The sequence below is a fragment of the Xenopus laevis genome, chromosome 8L (assembly GCF_017654675.1).
Source record: "Xenopus laevis strain J_2021 chromosome 8L, Xenopus_laevis_v10.1, whole genome shotgun sequence".
Taxonomy (NCBI): Eukaryota; Metazoa; Chordata; class Amphibia; order Anura; family Pipidae; genus Xenopus; species Xenopus laevis.
The window spans coordinates 39,850,626-39,870,045 of record NC_054385.1 but is presented as its reverse complement, the minus strand read 5'-3'; the positions used below and the strand labels follow the sequence as shown (position 1 = coordinate 39,870,045).

Here is a 19,420-nt window from a genome sequence, read left to right as displayed (position 1 = left end):
AGGCACTGTATGACCCAGGTAACCAATATGTACCTGACTGCATCCGATTAAATGCTAAATATCAAGAGACGTCTGTCCTGTCCTTTGCTGACACTTTATAGTACCAACAAACTTCAAATCCCAGCCTTGTAAGGCTTTGACAGTTGGAGGGTTCTGGTAGTTGTGGTTCAGCAAAGAACAGAAAGTATGTTAATATACCTAATCCTCTAGTTTCCTCCCAGACACCATCTCTCCCTACTATACCTGCTATCCAACAGTCACAGTCCCTTCCCAGAGACTATTATCCCACTGTTACTATAGGCACCATCTCTCCCTACTATACCTGCTATCCCACAGCCACACTCCCTTCCCAGAGACTATTACTCCACTGCTACTATAGGCACCATCTCTCCCTACTATACCTGCTATCCCACAGTCACACTCCCTTCCCAGAGACTATTATCCACTGTTACTATAGGCACCATCTCTCCCTACTATACCTGCTATCCCACAGTCACAGTCCCTTCCCAGAGACTATTATCCCACTGTTACTATAGGCACCATCTCTCCCTACTATACCTGCTATCCCACAGCCACACTCCCTTCCCAGAGACTATTACTCCACTGCTACTATAGGCACCATCTCTCCCTACTATACCTGCTATCCCACAGTCACACTCCCTTCCCAGAGACTATTATCCCACTGCTACTATAGGCACCATCTCTCCCTACTATACCTGCTATCCTACAACCACACTCCCTTCCCAGAGACTATTATCCCACTGCTACTATAGGCACCATCTCTCCCTACTATACCTGCTATCCTACAACCACACTACCTTCCCAGAGACTATTATCCCACTGCTACTATAGGCACCATCTCTCCCTACTATACCTGCTATCCCACAGTCCCTTCCCAGAGACGATTAATCCCACTGCTATTATAGACACCATCTCTCCCTACTATACCTGCTATCCCACAGTCACACTCCCTTCCCAGAGACTATTATCCCACTGCTAATATAGACATCCTCTCTCCCTACTATACCTGCTATCCCACAGCCACAGTCCCTTCCCAGAGACTATTATGCCACTGTTACTATAGGCACCATCTCTCCCTACTATACCTGCTATCCCACAGCCACACTCCCTTCCCAGAGACTATTATCCCACTGCTACTATAGGCACCATCTCTCCCTACTATACCTGCTATCCTACAACCACACTACCTTCCCAGAGACTATTATCCCACTGCTACTATAGGCACCATCTCTCCCTACTATACCTGCTATCCCACAGTCCCTTCCCAGAGACGATTAATCCCACTGCTATTATAGACACCATCTCTCCCTACTATACCTGCTATCCCACAGTCACACTCCCTTCCCAGAGACTATTATCCCACTGTTACTATAGACATCCTCTCTCCCTACTATACCTGCTATCCCACAGCCACAGTCCCTTCCCAGAGACTATTATGCCACTGTTACTATAGGCACCATCTCTCCCTACTATACCTGCTATCCCACAGCCACAGTCCCTTCCCAGAGACTATTATGCCACTGTTACTATAGGCACCATCTCTCCCTACTATACCTGCTATCCCACAGTCACACTCCCTTCCCAGAGACTATTATCCCACTGTTACTATAGGCACCATCTCTCCCTACTATACCTGCTATCCCACAGCCACAGTTCCTTCCCAGAGACTATTATCCACTGTTACTATAGGCACCATCTCTCCCTACTATACCTGCTATCCCACAGTCACAGTTCCTTCCCAGAGACTATTATCCCACTGTTACTATAGGCACCATCTCTCCCTACTATACCTGCTATCCCACAGTCACACTCCCTTCCCAGAGACTATTATCCCACTGTTACTATAGGCACCATCTCTCCCTACTATACCTGCTATCCCACAGCCACAGTTCCTTCCCAGAGACTATTATCCCACTGCTACTATAGGCACCATCTCTCCCTACTATACCTGCTATCCTACAACCACACTACCTTCCCAGAGACTATTATCCCACTGCTACTATAGGCACCATCTCTCCCTACTATACCTGCTATCCCACAGTCCCTTCCCAGAGACGATTAATCCCACTGCTATTATAGACACCATCTCTCCCTACTATACCTGCTATCCCACAGTCACACTCCCTTCCCAGAGACTATTATCCCACTGCTAATATAGACATCCTCTCTCCCTACTATACCTGCTATCCCACAGCCACAGTCCCTTCCCAGAGACTATTATGCCACTGTTACTATAGGCACCATCTCTCCCTACTATACCTGCTATCCCACAGCCACAGTCCCTTCCCAGAGACTATTATGCCACTGTTACTATAGGCACCATCTCTCCCTACTATACCTGCTATCCCACAGCCACACTCCCTTCCCAGAGACTATTATCCCACTGCTACTATAGGCACCATCTCTCCCTACTATACCTGCTATCCTACAACCACACTACCTTCCCAGAGACTATTATCCCACTGCTACTATAGGCACCATCTCTCCCTACTATACCTGCTATCCCACAGTCCCTTCCCAGAGACGATTAATCCCACTGCTATTATAGACACCATCTCTCCCTACTATACCTGCTATCCCACAGTCACACTCCCTTCCCAGAGACTATTATCCCACTGTTACTATAGACATCCTCTCTCCCTACTATACCTGCTATCCCACAGCCACAGTCCCTTCCCAGAGACTATTATGCCACTGTTACTATAGGCACCATCTCTCCCTACTATACCTGCTATCCCACAGCCACAGTCCCTTCCCAGAGACTATTATGCCACTGTTACTATAGGCACCATCTCTCCCTACTATACCTGCTATCCCACAGTCACACTCCCTTCCCAGAGACTATTATCCCACTGTTACTATAGGCACCATCTCTCCCTACTATACCTGCTATCCCACAGCCACAGTTCCTTCCCAGAGACTATTATCCACTGTTACTATAGGCACCATCTCTCCCTACTATACCTGCTATCCCACAGTCACAGTTCCTTCCCAGAGACTATTTCCCACTGTTACTATAGGCACCATCTCTCCCTACTATACCTGCTATCCCACAGTCACAGTCCCTTCCAAGAGTCTATTATCCCACTGTTACTATAAACACTATCTCATCCTCATGTACCTGTGGGTAGAACTAAAGCTACATATTTAACAAAAAGGAAGTGTAATTGTACATTGAAACGAGAAGATCCCTTCAAACACCCTCACTGAAGGACACATGGAGCACATTGGCTTGAGTCAATAAATAACAGGAGATTTTAATTTAAGGTCTTATTTATTATTTGCCTTTAAGTAGCTGGACTGATCAAAATGTCAATACATCCCCATCTGCATGATGGAAACTGCACAGTTATGTGGAAAGAACCTTTTTTTTTTCAATAAATAACTTTTATTTTTAGTAAATAAAAAATATTAATAACAAATGGTAATCTGAAATAACTATTAAATGGCAAAGTTAGCGGTTACTCTATATCATGATCTTCACATGGAGTGAACAAGTTCCCTATTCGGCTCAGTAATAGTTCCTAAAGTAATATTGTAGGATAGAGTACCATACAACCATTTATTAGAGGAACATGATTTAATAATTCTTTGTGCTTCCCAAGCTCCTTAAACACAAGAAAGCTCTTAGTACTAATGAATGCCTTGTGCTCCGGAGCTGCACTGAAGCATATTCTCCGCTAAGAAAAGGTTTATTCCTCTCTGGCATTTATACCCACCTTTCGAGGTTTCGTGGGAGTCATTTCATACACATCAATCGTGTAGTTAGTTCTCCTTCCGTACGTGTCAAACTGGATATTCCCGGTCATTCCTTGCACTTGTACCTTAATGTGACAGTAAGATGTACTTTGGTAAATGTTGTAATTAGCATTTTCTTAAAACATTGATAGAGGCAAGTAGCAGTAATGGAGCTGTTTACACCTTAGGCAGACTGTACACTGATCATCCAATGTTGCAATGAAGAGGATAAAATCCCCACTGCTGCTATAGGGATATCAATTATTTTGCTAAGACTTTATTCATTGGTATTGTATTGCATATCCATTCATAAAATAGTCTAGTACAGATATGGGACCTGGGGTATTCTGCATAAGGGGTCTTTCCATAATTTAGATCTCCATGCCTTAACTCTGCTAAAAATAATGGATTGTTTTCCCTCCAATAAGGGTTAATTATATCTTAGTTGGGCTCAAGTACAAGGTACTGTTTTATTATTACAGAGAACAGTGAAATCATTTCTAAAAATTGTAATTATTAAAATAGTTAAAATGGAGTCTATGGGAGACAGCCTTCCTGTAATTCAGAGTTTTCTGGACTACACAGCAGATCTACACAATCCACAATTTAAGTACAGGTATGGGACCTGTTATCCACAAGGCTCGGGACCTGGGTTTTTTTGGATAACGGATCTTTCTGTAATTTGGATCTTCATAACTTGAGAAAATGGTGTAAATATTAAATAAACCCAATAGGCTGTTTTTGCTTCCATTGAAGATTAGTTATCTAGTTGGGATCAAGTACAAGGTACTGCTTTATTATTACAGAGAAAAAGAAAATCATTTTTAAAAATTTGGATTATTTGGATAAAATGGAGTCGATGGGAGCCATTCTGTAATTCTGAGATTTCTGGGTATCAGGTTTCAGAATAACGGATCCCATACCTGTACTGCTAAATTTGGAATCCCTTTAGAATGAACTTTTTGTAAACGGCACATACCCTTATTAGCATGTTAAAATGAGGTAGGGTTGGGTTAAAACACCCAAACAGACTTGTGATTGTGTTATTACTTGCATTCCAGCACCAGTTCCTTATAATGAATGGTGAGGAGAAGTAAACAACTTCATAAATATGCTATTTATTTTACATTAATTTTTGTACCTTTTTCCATTTTGCACTGCTTTATAGCTAGGCGCCTTAATGAGCAACATTGCCTATCAGTATCAGTGGTACATGATCTTGCCAATTGTGGTTGTATGGATATTAACGGAAAGTGTACAAATAAATATAGACTGCTCCTAACCTTAATACAATCTCAGTGCAATCTTTCAATTCAACATAACACAATTCCACTCCTGATGATGGTGGAATATTTTACAGGTATTAGATCTGTTATCTGGAAACCCATTATCCAGAAAGCGCCCAATTACATAAAGGCTCCCGTAGACTCAATTTTATCCAAATAATCCAAATTTTAAAAAATTATTTCCTTTTTCTCTGTAATAGTAAAACAATAGCTTGTACTTGATACAAACTAAGATATAATTAATCCTTGTTGGAAGCAAAACCAGCTTATTGGGTTTATTTAATGTTTACATGGTTTTCTAGTACACTTAAGGTATGGAGATCCAAATTATGGAAAGATCTGTTATCTGGAAAGCCCTAGGTCCCAAGCATTCTGACAGATCCCATGCCTGTATTTAGTTTCTATGCTACAAAACTTGAATTTCTTAGTTCACACACTTTTGCCTGGAAAGGTAATGCAGAGTTTGCTTTCTGAGCCAAGCATCTTGTGAACATAAATATAATACAGTGCTACTAACATCATAAAGTCTTGTACCATTCATTAAGTGGCTTATCATTACCATTTTTAAGGCTCTTTCTATGTCTATTCCTTGGCTCCAGGGCACAGCAGGATTTGCGAGGCAGTCTCCAGCAATCCCTCTTCTAGAGACATCTACCCTTTGTCTTCTCAGGTATCTAAAAGCTTCTGCTATAACTAAGACTGCATCATGGGTTAGTGCAGATGTATACTGTAAAAAAATAAAAAAAATAATGATTAAATGGCACAGTAAAACCCAAGTTTGAAACAACAACTTATACTATTTTGGAGTCAAAAACTGATTTGTTGGGTTAAACAATACTCAAATTATTTAATATTTATTATACGCTAACACTTTGGGACACATTTACTAAGATGGAGTGAAGGATTTGAAGTACAAAAACTTTTTACATTTTTTTTGGGGTACTTCGACCATCGAATAGGCTACTACGATCTTCGACTACGGGCCCATTTACTTAGCTCGAGTGAAGGAATAGAATTAAAAAAACTTCGAATATCGAATGTTTTTCGGCTACTTCGACCATCGAATACTTCGACCTTCCACTAGGACTTCGACTTTGAATCAAATGATTCGAACTAAAAATCGTTTGAATATTCGACCATTCGATAGTCAAAGTACTGTCTCTTTTAAAAAAACTTCGACCCCCTATTTCGCCATCTAAAACCTACCGAACCTCAATGTTAGCCTACGGGGAAGGTCCCCATAGGCTTTCTAAGGTTTTTTTGGTCGTAGAAAACTTGTTCGATCGATTGATTAAAATCCTTCGAATCGTACGATTTTTCGTTCGATCGAACTAATTGCGGTAAAACCTTCGACTTCGATATTTTTGATTGAAGAAAAATTCTTCGATCGATTAAAATCCTTTGAATCGTTCGATTGAAGGATTTCATCGTAGGATTTGCGGTAAATCCTTCGAATTCGATATTCGAATTCGTAGGATTTTATTTCGAGAGTCGAATTCGATATTCGACCCTTAGTAAATGTGCCCCTTGATATCTTGAATCCAAAAGTACACCGATAAAGCAAATATCTACACCAACGCCATAAATTCCACAGTCCGAAATACAACGGGACAGATTTATTAAGGAACACGTTTTCGAGTTTATTTTTGAGTTAAAAATCTATTTTCAGGTAAAAAAAACCCCGCAAATTTGTCTAGATTTATTATACCTGACCCTGGAAATAGCTCTAATCCGAAAATACACCATCTAAAACCTGCCGAGGTCATGTAGAAGTCAGTGGCAGAGGTCCCTTGAACCAGTTGGAGATTTTAATAGCCTTCATGCTGTTCAAAATTAGAAACCATTCCAGTTGTGAGTTCATTCAAGGTCTAAAAAGCTCACATAACTTAAATTCAACCTTTATAAATAACTCCCAATATGTGAAATTCTTTCCATTGTTACAATGGCAAATAGGGTACCCTGAATTCAGCAATGCTTCAAAGATTTGGTGGGAGTGTCCCCCCCATATCTACATAGACCATACATTTCTCAATCAAGATCATACCTAAAAATGTTGCTGGGTATTACAATGCACTGACATTTTCCTTTTAGACTAAAACTAATGAAATATGCAAAATATGTGATGGCCCGGTGTATAATCATTAAATAATAAACAGTGTACTCGTTGAATATTCAATGGAAACAGATTTATTTAAAATACACTACCATTTAGTGTATTTTTTTTATAGTAATAATGGCTTGGTTTTAAGTCAAATCATGACTCCATTTCATGGATTTCAACTCAAAGCTCAATAGCGCTGTTCTATTGAGGTCTAAGAAGGATTGCTCAATTTGTAATTTTACCATAAAAACACAACATAACTGTTAAGCTCCATGGGAATTTAAGCAATGGGCCACACTGAAGTTAAAGGCTCAGTTACACATCTATATTGCTAGGCCCAGCACACAATTATAAAAGTGTTAAATGACTCTCATCTTGGAATATAACATATAATAATAATGGACTGCCAGTTAATAGTTTTTATTTAAAAAAAGAAAGTGAAAACAATCACTAATAAATAATTCCTTGTCTGTGAAATTATTACTAACTTGAAAAATTAAATATAACTGGAAAAATTAAATCTGACTTCGGTAGATTTTGAACGCATTACATTTATTCTGGCTAAGCAAAATCATTTAAATATCTTAATTATAATTCCATTTGGATAAAACATAAAAACATAATTGAAAATTAAATGATATAAATGTAATTTCTAGCTATAAAAATGGCTAGACAAGTATACTGTATATTTTCACTTTAGAATTATACATCTTAAAGGGGAAGGAAAGGGGGATCTCCTCCTGGCTTAAATTCGTCATCAGACTAGGGAATTATTAGAATTCACCTTCATTGATTGGTCAATTATTTTTCTATTTATAAATGGAATAATTCTAATAGTGGAAGTTTTCTCTTATTATTGCAGGTGAGCTTTGAAAACATGAAAAATGTATATAAGTTTATGTCATGGAAATAATAAACATTCTAAATATAATCAATTAAAATGATGTGCTGTTTCTGAAATAATAACATTATTCTTCACTACCCCCCTCTCTTAATGCAGAAAAGAGTTTGATTGACAGTCATGTCTAATAGTGAGGTCTCACTTTGCCTAGAAGATGCAAAAGAGCTCGCTCTTCCAAAACAACCAATTCTAACACAAATCTTGTTTCTCTACATGTAGGATTTGCATAGGCTATATGGGCAAAGCATGCTCCTAATGGAAACCTCATTCAAAACGGTATGATTCAAAATTGACGATACACCCTCCACATCAAATAAACAATCTTTCAGTACCCTGAATCCATTCAAGTGCATAGATGGACATCAGACCTGACCAAGATAATATATTCCATTACACTATACCTTTAGTGGTGCATTTCTTGCTTCAGGGAACTCCCTTTCATCCAGTCGAACCCATCTCTGTAAAAATTGCTGCACAATTGGGTTTTCATTGTTCACAATCTGAAAGCCGGTCACGTTGGCTCCGCCGTGCATCACTCTTTCCAGCGCAATGCCTGTAAAGCCCTGGAATTACACGAAACATATTAAATAGATCTCCTTCAATTTTCTCTATTTACATCTACCAAAGAAGCTATCAAATGCTTAGGAAGCTTCATAATGCAGTTGCTTCTCAAGCCAGATGGGATTTTGGAACACGAGCCAAGTTGCTATGATTCTGAGAAATGTTACCTCTGATCAATTAAGAGAACTAGAGAGCTGTCTTTTTTGGATGTCAATACCCTAACATCTGCTGCATGGGAATGCCAAACCTTGAACTGGCGATCTGCAGGTCAATGGCGCAATAAGGACAGAGTCCAGATTCATTTTAGACTGTATTCTACTGTACTCATTCTTATAACATGGCATAGAAAATCAAACTAAATTGGCACAAGAATGGTAACATAAAAAGTTTGAGGCCAGAGTCTGCTGTGACTTTATAAATGATTGTTTTTGTATTTTGAGTAAGATACTAAGCAGTTAACAAATGTTTAACAAAAAGGTATGTACTTGTACACTATTTAACAAAAATTTTGCCCCTCTGTTACCTCATCTATATTTGTTAAATCTGGTCATTTGGGCCCACCGGGGTTGCCAGTTCAGGGGCCCCCACATAACTCTGGGGCCCCGCCTTAATCATTGGGTCTTCCACCCACCAGCACTGGAAACCGCCTCCCCTGCTTATGCCTTGTTCTTTTTTATTGCAGCCACGATTTGGGGGGAGGTAAGGGAGACTGTTGAAGAGTCAGGCAGGGAGTGGGTCTGGGTCGGTGGGGCCCATGAGTGTTGGGACCCACTGGGTTTTTCCCTGTGTCTCGCAGGCCCAATCTGACCAAAAGAACAATATCTACTGCCATTTTAACGCAGTGTGCTAGAACTGATGCAATCCTCACTGTGAAAATTGTAGCAGCAACAGTGCAATTGCATTAATTCTGGCACTTTGGACACCGCTGGACACAATTTCCTGTGTCGCCACAATTGTGCTAAATGTTTTTGGGAAAATATTGCATTGTGGGTAAAAAAAACAGGCTGATTTGCGTCTGAAAATTATACTTCACACACTGTCCTGTGTTAGTAAATGAGGCTAGAAGTCATTATACACATCAACAGCAAGGTATGGAATCTATTATCCAGAATGCTTGGGACCTGGCATAAGGGATCTGAAATAATGGATCACCATACCTTAAGGCTACTAAAAATCATTTGAACATTAAATAAACCCAATAGGACTGATTTGCCACCTATATGGATTCATGCAGCTTAGTTACCATCAAGTACAACCTACTGATGTCTCACCACGCCCATTTTATGGACACACACCCTAATTACCACGTCCATTTTCCAAAATTTGACAGGTTATGAAAAGTCTGAACACATTTCTGCGGTTTTTATGTGTTATTACAGTTTTGCTAATGAAAGTGAACTGCCCTTTAAGCTGCAAATTAGTTTCCCCAAGAGACTTGCTTATCATAAATTGTTGCAAAAGTATCTAAGTATCTATTCTGGGCTCTCTGCCAAAAGCCGGTTAGGAGGTATGAAATAGTATGTGAGTTTTTGTGCATTTCAGATATACTTCATAAAACCTATACTATCTTGAAAAGTATGGAGGTTTTAGAAGACTCAAAGTATCACACACTAGGGGGCCCATTTACTTAGCTCGAGTGAAGGAATAGAGGAAAAAATACTTTGAATTTCGAATGTTTTTTTTGACTTCTTCGACCATCGAATGGGCTACTTCAACCTTCGACTTCGAATCGAACGATTCGAACTAAAAATCATTCAACTATTCGACTATTCGATAGTCGAAGTACTGTCTCTTTAAAAAAAAAACTTCGACCCCCTAGTTCGCCACCTAAAGTCTACCGAAGTCAATGTTAGCATATGGGGAAGGTCCCCATAGGCTTAGCTATCTTTTTTTGGTCGAACAAAAATCGTTCGAACGTTTCGAAGGATTTTTCGTTCGATCGAAGGAATAGCGCTAAATCCTTCAACTTCGATATTCGATATTTGACAGTCGAATATCGAGGGTTAATTAACCCTTGATATTCGACCTTAAGCAAATTTGCCCCTAGATGTTTCCTAGTCTACTTTGCTACATACAGGTATCACATCCTGTTTTCAGAAAGCCAGATCTAAAAGGAGGTACAGCAAAAGTAAAGGCCATTAGTGACACAAAGTAGTGTTGTTAGAGGAATTCAATATGACAAGGACAAAATTGCAAGAATTATTTCAGGAACACATCAGTCACCAAGAAATTAAAAGTCAGCACGTTCTGCCTTTGTTTTTCCAGTCATTTGACATTTTCTAAAATACACAATATTAGGATTACTCTTTTTACTTGATTCATTCTAAATCTCTAAAGTCGAGTGTGGCACTCAAATACTAGCACTTGGTATAAGAGTGATCACTCCTACAGTACTGCAGTAATTCCTCTTTTAAAATGGTTTTCTGTTCTAACATGTGCACTTATAGTGCTCAAACAACTGTAAGGAGGTTATTTACTATACTCCAGTCTGGCTTTTTGGGGCAAAACCCAAATTTTTAGTTTTTTTTCCCAAAGATTTATTAAAGCCCAATAAAGGAAAAAGCCAAAATCCAAACATCCGCCGCCTGAGACCTGCCGAATTTCGGTATAAGTCAATGGCAGATGTCCCTGTCCTATTTTGATGTTTCTGTGGTCTGCGCTAGAATTAGCCTGAAAATCCGACCTTTTCGGGAAAAAGAATTTGGGCTTTTCGGTAAAAGGCCGGGAAAATTGAGTGATTTGGGCAAAAACCTCCCAAAAAAAACGTACGATTTGAGTTTCCGCTTGATTATATCAAGTTTTTACCCGATCTGCTAAAATCGAGCTTTTGTAAGAATAAATAAGGTCAAATCTGCTATTTGGTCATGATTTTTTTTTTAATTGAAAAAATTAGATAGATTCAGATTTTAATAAATACCGCTCTATATTTTAACCAAACTTTGTATTTAGACCTACCTAAAATGAGCTAATACACAAGCACTGCAATGACTTACTGAAAATACTTTACCATTTCTCAAACTACTGTACACGGCAGCAGCTTTGGTTGTCTATCCCCAACCCCAGGGGAAACCTGCTATTGACTAGGATTGCAGTCTAAAAATAGTGATCTAGAATTTGCCTAGATAGGGCTTGCAGTATTGATAAGGCTTGGGTATTATTAGTATTAGTATTATTACAGGTATGGGATCCATTATCCGATAACCCATTATACAGAAAGCTCCAAATTACTGGACGGTCATCGACTCCATTTTCGTCAATAATAATTTTTGACATATTATTTTTAATAATAAAACAGAACCTTATACTTGATCTTGACGAAGATATAATTAATCCTTATTGAAGTCAAAACAATCATATTATGTTTATTTCATGTTCATTTTTTTAGTAGACTTAAGGTCTGGAGAGCTAATTTACGGAAAGATCCTTTATCTGGAAAACCCCATGTCCCGAGAATTCTCCCTACCTGTACTGTTAGTCAAAATGTTTATGTCAGTCTTATAAAGGGCCCTTAAGATTGTCTCAACAGCCCAGAGCACACTGAGCATGTGCCATGTCACTGACACTCAAAGGGAAGCACAACAATATCAGAATATAAGGCGGCATTGATTAATACTGTAATAAGGCTGCTGAACCTCTGATCAGCATTTCTATCCAAATCCCATTTTTGTTTTTAATTCTTCATTTTTTGGACCTTGGGTAGCTATAAGATACAATCTATAAACTGGCAAAACTAAGATATTGTGCCTTTTTTCAGTTTATGTTCATATACAATACATGATGTACCCATATAATCCTTGCCACATTCCTGTCAATAATGATGGGTAAATTTACTGTGTAACTTATACCGGAACACACTGTATTTTGACAGAGCATCCTATTTAGCCATGGGGAGAGTTTGATAAGCTTCTCCTACACCACTTTAAATGACGGCTGACAGCTATGTGACAGTTTGTACAGGAACAGTCCAGCTTATCAGGCTCCAGGTAATGTAGCACAGCATTAAATGTTTGCCAGGAAAACATATTGGGCATGTGTCTAAAATCGGCACGTATTTTTAGCTTTAACGGAGAGTACAGACAAAATGTTCCTTTTGTCCAAATGATGTCAGCCAGTGTTCATGGAGGAAATACCAGCGGTGTCTCTCTGTTTTTTCATTTCTTTTCAAATTCTTTTTATTGAATTTTATAATAATCCAGCAATAAACAATTCATATCATACCGTGACATGACATTTCTGAGTAAATTAAAATAAAATAATTCATTAAAATATATTTACTAACACTAGTAAAAACTAGAAATAACTAGTACTAATGACTACCATGTGGCAAAAATATTTGATTACAGCTCCATGCCTGACAAACATCTAAAAAGGAAAGTATTATAGTTATATTTATGTGAATGGTACAAATTTCATCTAGACCGGTAACAAAACCTTTTTCGGAATTCAATTTCTTTAACCAAAAATTTGTTAAAAAACTGTTATTTTTTTTGTTCCCTCTAATGTTTCTAAATAAATAGACTATTTTGTTCTAAAATGTTTTCTTGCCAGATGATCTCCTACTTTTTATTAAACTGCATCCTGTAAACAAAGGTTAGAAATGTATCCAAGAACGATTTCCAAAACTGGAACAGTATCGGTAATCCATTTTAAAAAGATTGACTTCTGTGTTGCCACCATAACCAAAAAAAACTAAAATTAACCATTTCAACAGAAAAATCAGAGATATATATAAAGATAATCTATAGTGTAAATTGTGGGACAAGTTTAATTTTGGAGTTAGTTCCCTTTCTTATAAATTCTTAGATATTTTGCCATGACCACATATAGTGGAAAATGTCAATATTATCACATCCATAATGTAAATTTTCTTAACATCGAAGAGCAGAAACCAACAGTTTCTTTATATTTCAAACAAGAGGAGTAATATAACATAATACCAGAGGAACAAAGCAAAGTTCACTATCTCTTGTATATGCCAACAGCATTTCCCAGGGATCTGGAGGCCATCCAGCAGCCCCTATATGGATGATTAAATCTGACAACGATTCGAGGGAATGAATTACCCAGAAGTACCTGTGTATGCCCTTTTTTTATTTATTTAATAATAATAGAAGGCCTTACCAGATTAGCCAGCATATAGTGGTAGCCTCTTGTGTGTTTGCCGAGGATTACAACCTAGAAGAAAAAAAAAAAAATAAACGCACAGATCAGGTAATGGGTTATTCAAATTTTAGCAGAAAATGTCAGCGGATTCCGTGTGGTTGCTTCCAGCGTCACTTTACTCTGTTTCCGTAGCCTTTCGCTGAAAGTGATAGAGCCAAATACTGGAGCTGCTTTGTAAAGCAATGTTTAGAGCAATGTGGCAATTGTAGCTGTTTTCACATGGATAAATGAAAACTGTCACTATAAAAGACATCAAACTGTAGTGGATGTGTATGTTACATATAATCTTTATTACTTTTTTTTTTAATTGAAAACACTTATATATAATAAATGTGTGATTTCCTCAACCTAATTTTATTTTCAGGTTGCAACCAAAACATTTGCGCTATGAGTCACTGACAGGTTTCACTTGCTCCCAGTGGTTGATTCCAGCATGAGTCAGCACTACTGACACACAACACAGCATGGTTAAGTTGTCTGCAGTAAAAAAAATTAGGTTGAGGAAGCACACTAATAAATCATGTATATCTCAAAAACAAGAATGAAACCTATTTGGGAAAAATAATTTCTACATCTTCTACAGTTTAGAATATTATAGTGACAACTCCCTTTTATTAGGTTTCACAGTGCATGTCATTATAATAACAGCTAATAAACGTATTTCCAAAATCAGCCATAATTCATTAAACAGAGGACCGGGGCTGGTTAAAGACAAACAATGTAGGTCTTGATTCTAAGAAGTAAGGGCCGGCCCACAAAAACAAACCATTAAGTTAGGTCACATGAGCCAATTGACAGATAAAGTTCTGTCTTTTGCTTCCATACTTCTTCCTGTTACAGTTAGAGCTGCAGTATTTCTGGTCAGGTGATCTCTGAGGCAGCACACAGACCATCACAAAATGGTGGTTCACGGAAGACATGCAAAAGGCCAATTTTCACTTAAATATATATTCCAGTTACGTAACATTCTTTGCTATGCCACTTAATATGATATTAACTATCTGTTGCTAAAGTATTAATTATGGGGGTAAAGTTTTCCTTTAAATGGGCACATGAAATCCAGGGTAACACCACAGACATTGCAAAGAAAATTGATCATATAATGCAGAAAAAGTCAATTTTTATAATCATTTGCGTTGTTTGGTTTTTAGTACAATAATATAATTCTATAAAAGTAATATCTTTATACAAGTATATCTATTCTATGCTCTCATCTGTGTGAGGGAATTTAGATTAGAATCATATCACTCTTTGTGTGTTTATCTAAAGCAAGAGCCCCTCTAAACCTTACAGCCGATTAAAGGGCAGACTGACTGTCTAACAGTATATTGCTCTGGCCATGAATCCAACGTGCAGTTGTAACATTAATCAGCTGGTGTGTGGCTCCTTTTACCCCTACTTTAACCAATGGCTTATGTACAATTAGATATAATTAATATATTTATATTTTTATAAATATATAGGTACGAGTTCCGTTATCTGGAAACCCGTTATCCAGAAAGCTCCAAATTATGGGAATGCTGTCACCTAGTGATGTGCGGGCCGACAAGAGGCGCGGGTCGAGCTCTTCTCCTGCTCTCCCCGGCCGCGACCTAGTACTGCCGGATTCCGGCACCGGAATTTATAGACTTCCGCCTGCCCCGCCCCTTTTGTGATGTCACTGCGGGCGTGTCGGCACGGGTCTATAAATAAAGGGGAGCAGCGGGCCCGGGTCAGATGTGGGTAGGGAGCGGGTGGGTTACCGTCTCCCATAGACTCCATTTTATCCAAATAATCCAAATTTTAAAAAAATTATTTCCTTTTTCTCTGTAATAATAAAACAGTAGCTTGTACTCGATCCAAACTGAGACATAACTAATCCTTATTGGAAGCAGCCTATTGGGTTTATTTAATGTTTAAATAATTTTTTTGCCGAGTTAAGGTATGGTGATCCAAATTACAGAAAGATCCATTATCTGGAAAACTCCAGGTCCCAAGCATTCTGCATAACAGATATAGATTTCATTTATGTTGACTCCTAGCAAAGCATGACTTGGAAACCAAGTAGACAATGTATCATTTGAATAAAAAAAAAGATGACACCAGTAGAGCAATTTATTTTCCTGGCTGCAATGATTTGTTTCAGCATGGCAAATATTTGCATCAAGAAGAACCACATTTGGACAGCATTACCAAACTATAACAATGAATGGACTGAGCAGAATACATTCTGATGAATTAACACAGGTATTTATTAAATTACTTTATCAATTTGCCAATTCATTATAGACGTTCCTGACTGTCAGGAAAATAACATTTTATAATTAACCTGGGGACACATTTTTTAAAAGCTAGGGGGCACTGTTGGGCAGTTATATAGAAGATTTACAGTCCCTTTAAGACACCTACAACAGCCTTGATGTTTGCACACTGCCAGTGCCTATGTTCCTGGCTTGAATATATTTGCTTTGTATTAAGGTCACTCAGATATGTCTGATGCAGCAGTGATGATGATTTTTACATATATATTCTGATATTTTAATGCCCTGAAACAGGGTTTCTATCCTCTATGACAACGCATATTCACGGCAGATTTATTGTTTAATTCCTCAATGCAGAAACACTGTGATCTTTAAACGACCCTAAACGTCCTTAACGATTTGTAATTGTATGTTAATTCCTTTTTTTTCCCAACACATCCAGAGGTTCCCACTTCATAAATATTAATGCGCAAGACGAGTTTTACAGCACTGCACGGTGGACTTGCGTGACAAGAGGGCTCAGAAGTGCAGATTATAATGTACATGTTCTAAATGTCTCAAGGTTGTTACAGGTCATTGGGTTTATTAGAAACTGTACAAACATGCACTGACCCCATGTGACAATGTTAATACGTATTAAAATAAAATACCTTTAATCTATTGAATCCCATATGACATAATGTCTGCCTAAAGCTCCCCATAGACGCGACGATTCTTCTTGCCGAACGACCGAATTTAGCGAAGTCCGACCAATCCTTCGAAATTATCGTGCGGTTAGTGGGATTCAAACAATCGTACAGCTTACGATTTTTCGACCGACATCTGTCAGTAAATTGATCAGCCAGGTTAAAAAACCGTTGTCGGTCCCAGTGCAATCTATCTATGTTTGCAGGGCCAAGCAGGCAGCGCCCTTTTTTTTTCCTGGCAAATTGGTCTTTTTAGTTGATGGTAAATTCGTACGATCGTTCCGAGAAAATCGTGGTCTCACGATGAGGATCGGATCTTTTAAAAATCTCAACATCGATGGCCAGCTTAAGGCTCAGCTATGTACAGGTATGAGATCTGTTATCCGGAAACCCGTTATCCAGAAAGCTCTGAATTACAGGAAGGCCATCTAGCATAGACTCCATTTTAACCCAGCAGTTAAAATGTTTAAAAACTATTTCCTTCCTTTTTCTCTGTAATAATAAAACAGTATATTATAAATTGATCCCAACTAATATATAATTAATCCTTATTGGAGGCAAGGCAATCTTATTGGGTTTATTTAATGTTTAAATGATACTTTCGTAGACATAAGGTATGAAGATCTGAAATACAGAAAGATTCATTATCTGGAAATCCCAAGGTACTGAACATTCTGGATAACAGATCCCATTTCTATATATACAGTATTTATATATCATAAGAAATTAGGTGTCGAAAAGGGAACAATTGCTACAGTGCTCAGGAGCACAGACGAGATATTACATTTATGTAACTGTCTTGCAATTATCATTAACTGCAATGTGACAGTAAATCACAGAGATGCTATTGAGGGCAATACTTTGGTTATATATATCAGATTTTATAGGGGGTGGGTCAAAAACTTGAAAAAAAAAATTGGCTTATTTTAATGATAAATAAAGTCAAATTGTGTTCTTTCTTTAAAAAATCTGATAAATTTGGATTTTAGTAAATAACCCCCTTACTCAAATTTTGGCTCTACCCTTTTACTCTTAATATGTTATTAAAGGTTAAAGCATGCTGGGAGCCAGTAGTGCATTCTACAAGTAACCTCTGTCGCATATTGTTTTTGATGATATTAAGCATTTTGGCACTTACAGTGTAACATGTTTTTCAGCAGTCTGAAAGCATGGTGCCAAATCACCCGAAATGGTTTCCTTAGACCTTAATGGAAATTGCCTGTCAAGCTCTCACGTCATGCTGAAAATGTATCACTACCCTTTTCCTGACTGCACTTGCCTGACAGGTACTCACATTAGTGTTTGTCAAGCAAATTCAATTCAAATATATGGGGGACTGTTTTGTGCACTTTGGCACTGAGTTTTTGACTTACTAGTAATGCACCAATTAAATTGCCATTACCCTAAAGGGGATTTCAACACTTTTGCTCTTCAGTAAAGCAATATTAATCTATAAAACTTCTCTCCAGCTCCCCATGGGGTCAGTGACCCAAATAATGCAAGAAAATGATCCAATAAGAACTGCACCTGTCCTGTTGAAATCTAACTCCATGATTCTTGTTCGTGCAACAGGAGCTGAAAATAATTAAACACAGTTTTTCCTATAACAGAGCCACTAAACAGCAGTATGTCCTCCCTCTTCGTGTCTGATTATAGTGTTTTATCAGAAGTGATAATTTGCACAGTTCTCTCTGTGTGTTAGATAACAGTTAGATGACTGATGTGGAGCTTGTACATTGCATTCTCATTGGTGGATATTTTGTATAAATCTGAGCAACTTACTTAAAGAAGTGGCGCAGTTTTACACGAGGTCCCATGAGGTTTGTGTTTTCTTAATATGGACAGTATACCTTCCAAAAAAAAACCATCTTTTTGCTTCTTTCTCAAAAAAGGAAAGCCCTGGAGCTATAAACGCAGGGGCTGCATGACAAGGGGTGTGAATGTCCAGCAGCCAAATTACACTGGTTTATACTGGTTAATATTTAAAGACTGGCAGAATCAGATGTAGCTGCGAGTGGATGAGAAGGAATGAGTAAAGGGGAAGTCTGGGCTGGGGGTGGAGAAAGAGAGGGATGTGATGTCAGGGGAAGAAGCATTACACTTCCTTATCTTCTTTTTTTTTTGCATATTTTGTGAAATGTCAATAGTTTCTCTTTATTGTCATAAAGCAAATGTGGATGTATTTCTGCATGTACTGTTATATTGTGATTTTACTACAGTTATACACTATAAACATGAGAGAGCTTGCATGTTATTATTCATGTTAAATGAAAGTCAAATGCTTGATCCAGGGAACGTTTCCAATTGCCATTGGGGTCAGGAAGGAATTTTTTCCTTCTTGAGGCATAATTGGCAGTGGCTTCAGGCAGGGGTTTTTGCCTTCCTCTGGATCAAAACAGTGGATATATGATAATGTATTTTAAGTTTGTATTTGTCACAGCAGCGGTAGGACCTTGCCAGAGTACTGCACAGGTAAAGTTAGAAGAGGAAAAAGGGAGGTTCTCTCCTGTGACTGCACAGTACCGACGCTACTACTGCTTGTGCTAGGTGACAGCCTGCTTGGATTTCCTATCATCGACACACTGCAGATTCCTGACCAACAGCAGGGCCGATGAAATTCTCTCATTGTGGGAGACGCAGCTCCTGCTCATAGCAGAGAATTAAGCATGCACTGGCAAACATAGTAATGTAAGGCTGAAATGTGTGATTTTTCCCTGTAAATA

The 19,420-nt window shown here is 38.2% G+C and overlaps 1 protein-coding gene across 5 annotated transcripts in view; it reads right to left on the bottom strand.

Moving 5' to 3' along the window:
• gria3.L (glutamate receptor, ionotropic, AMPA 3 L homeolog) overlaps positions 1-19,420 on the bottom strand; it is a 193,139-nt gene that overhangs the window by 40,899 nt on the left and 132,820 nt on the right. For all 5 annotated transcript variants that reach the window (XR_005963153.1, XM_018228562.2, XM_018228561.2 and 2 more), the window contains 4 exon segments: positions 13,730-13,783; positions 8,449-8,610; positions 5,605-5,772; positions 3,741-3,845 (listed from right to left, as the gene is read on the bottom strand). Coding sequence is in view for 4 of the 5 variants with exons in the window: in XM_018228562.2 (XP_018084051.1) it covers positions 3,741-3,845; positions 5,605-5,772; positions 8,449-8,610; positions 13,730-13,783 (489 nt within the window). In the remaining variant the exon portion in view is untranslated.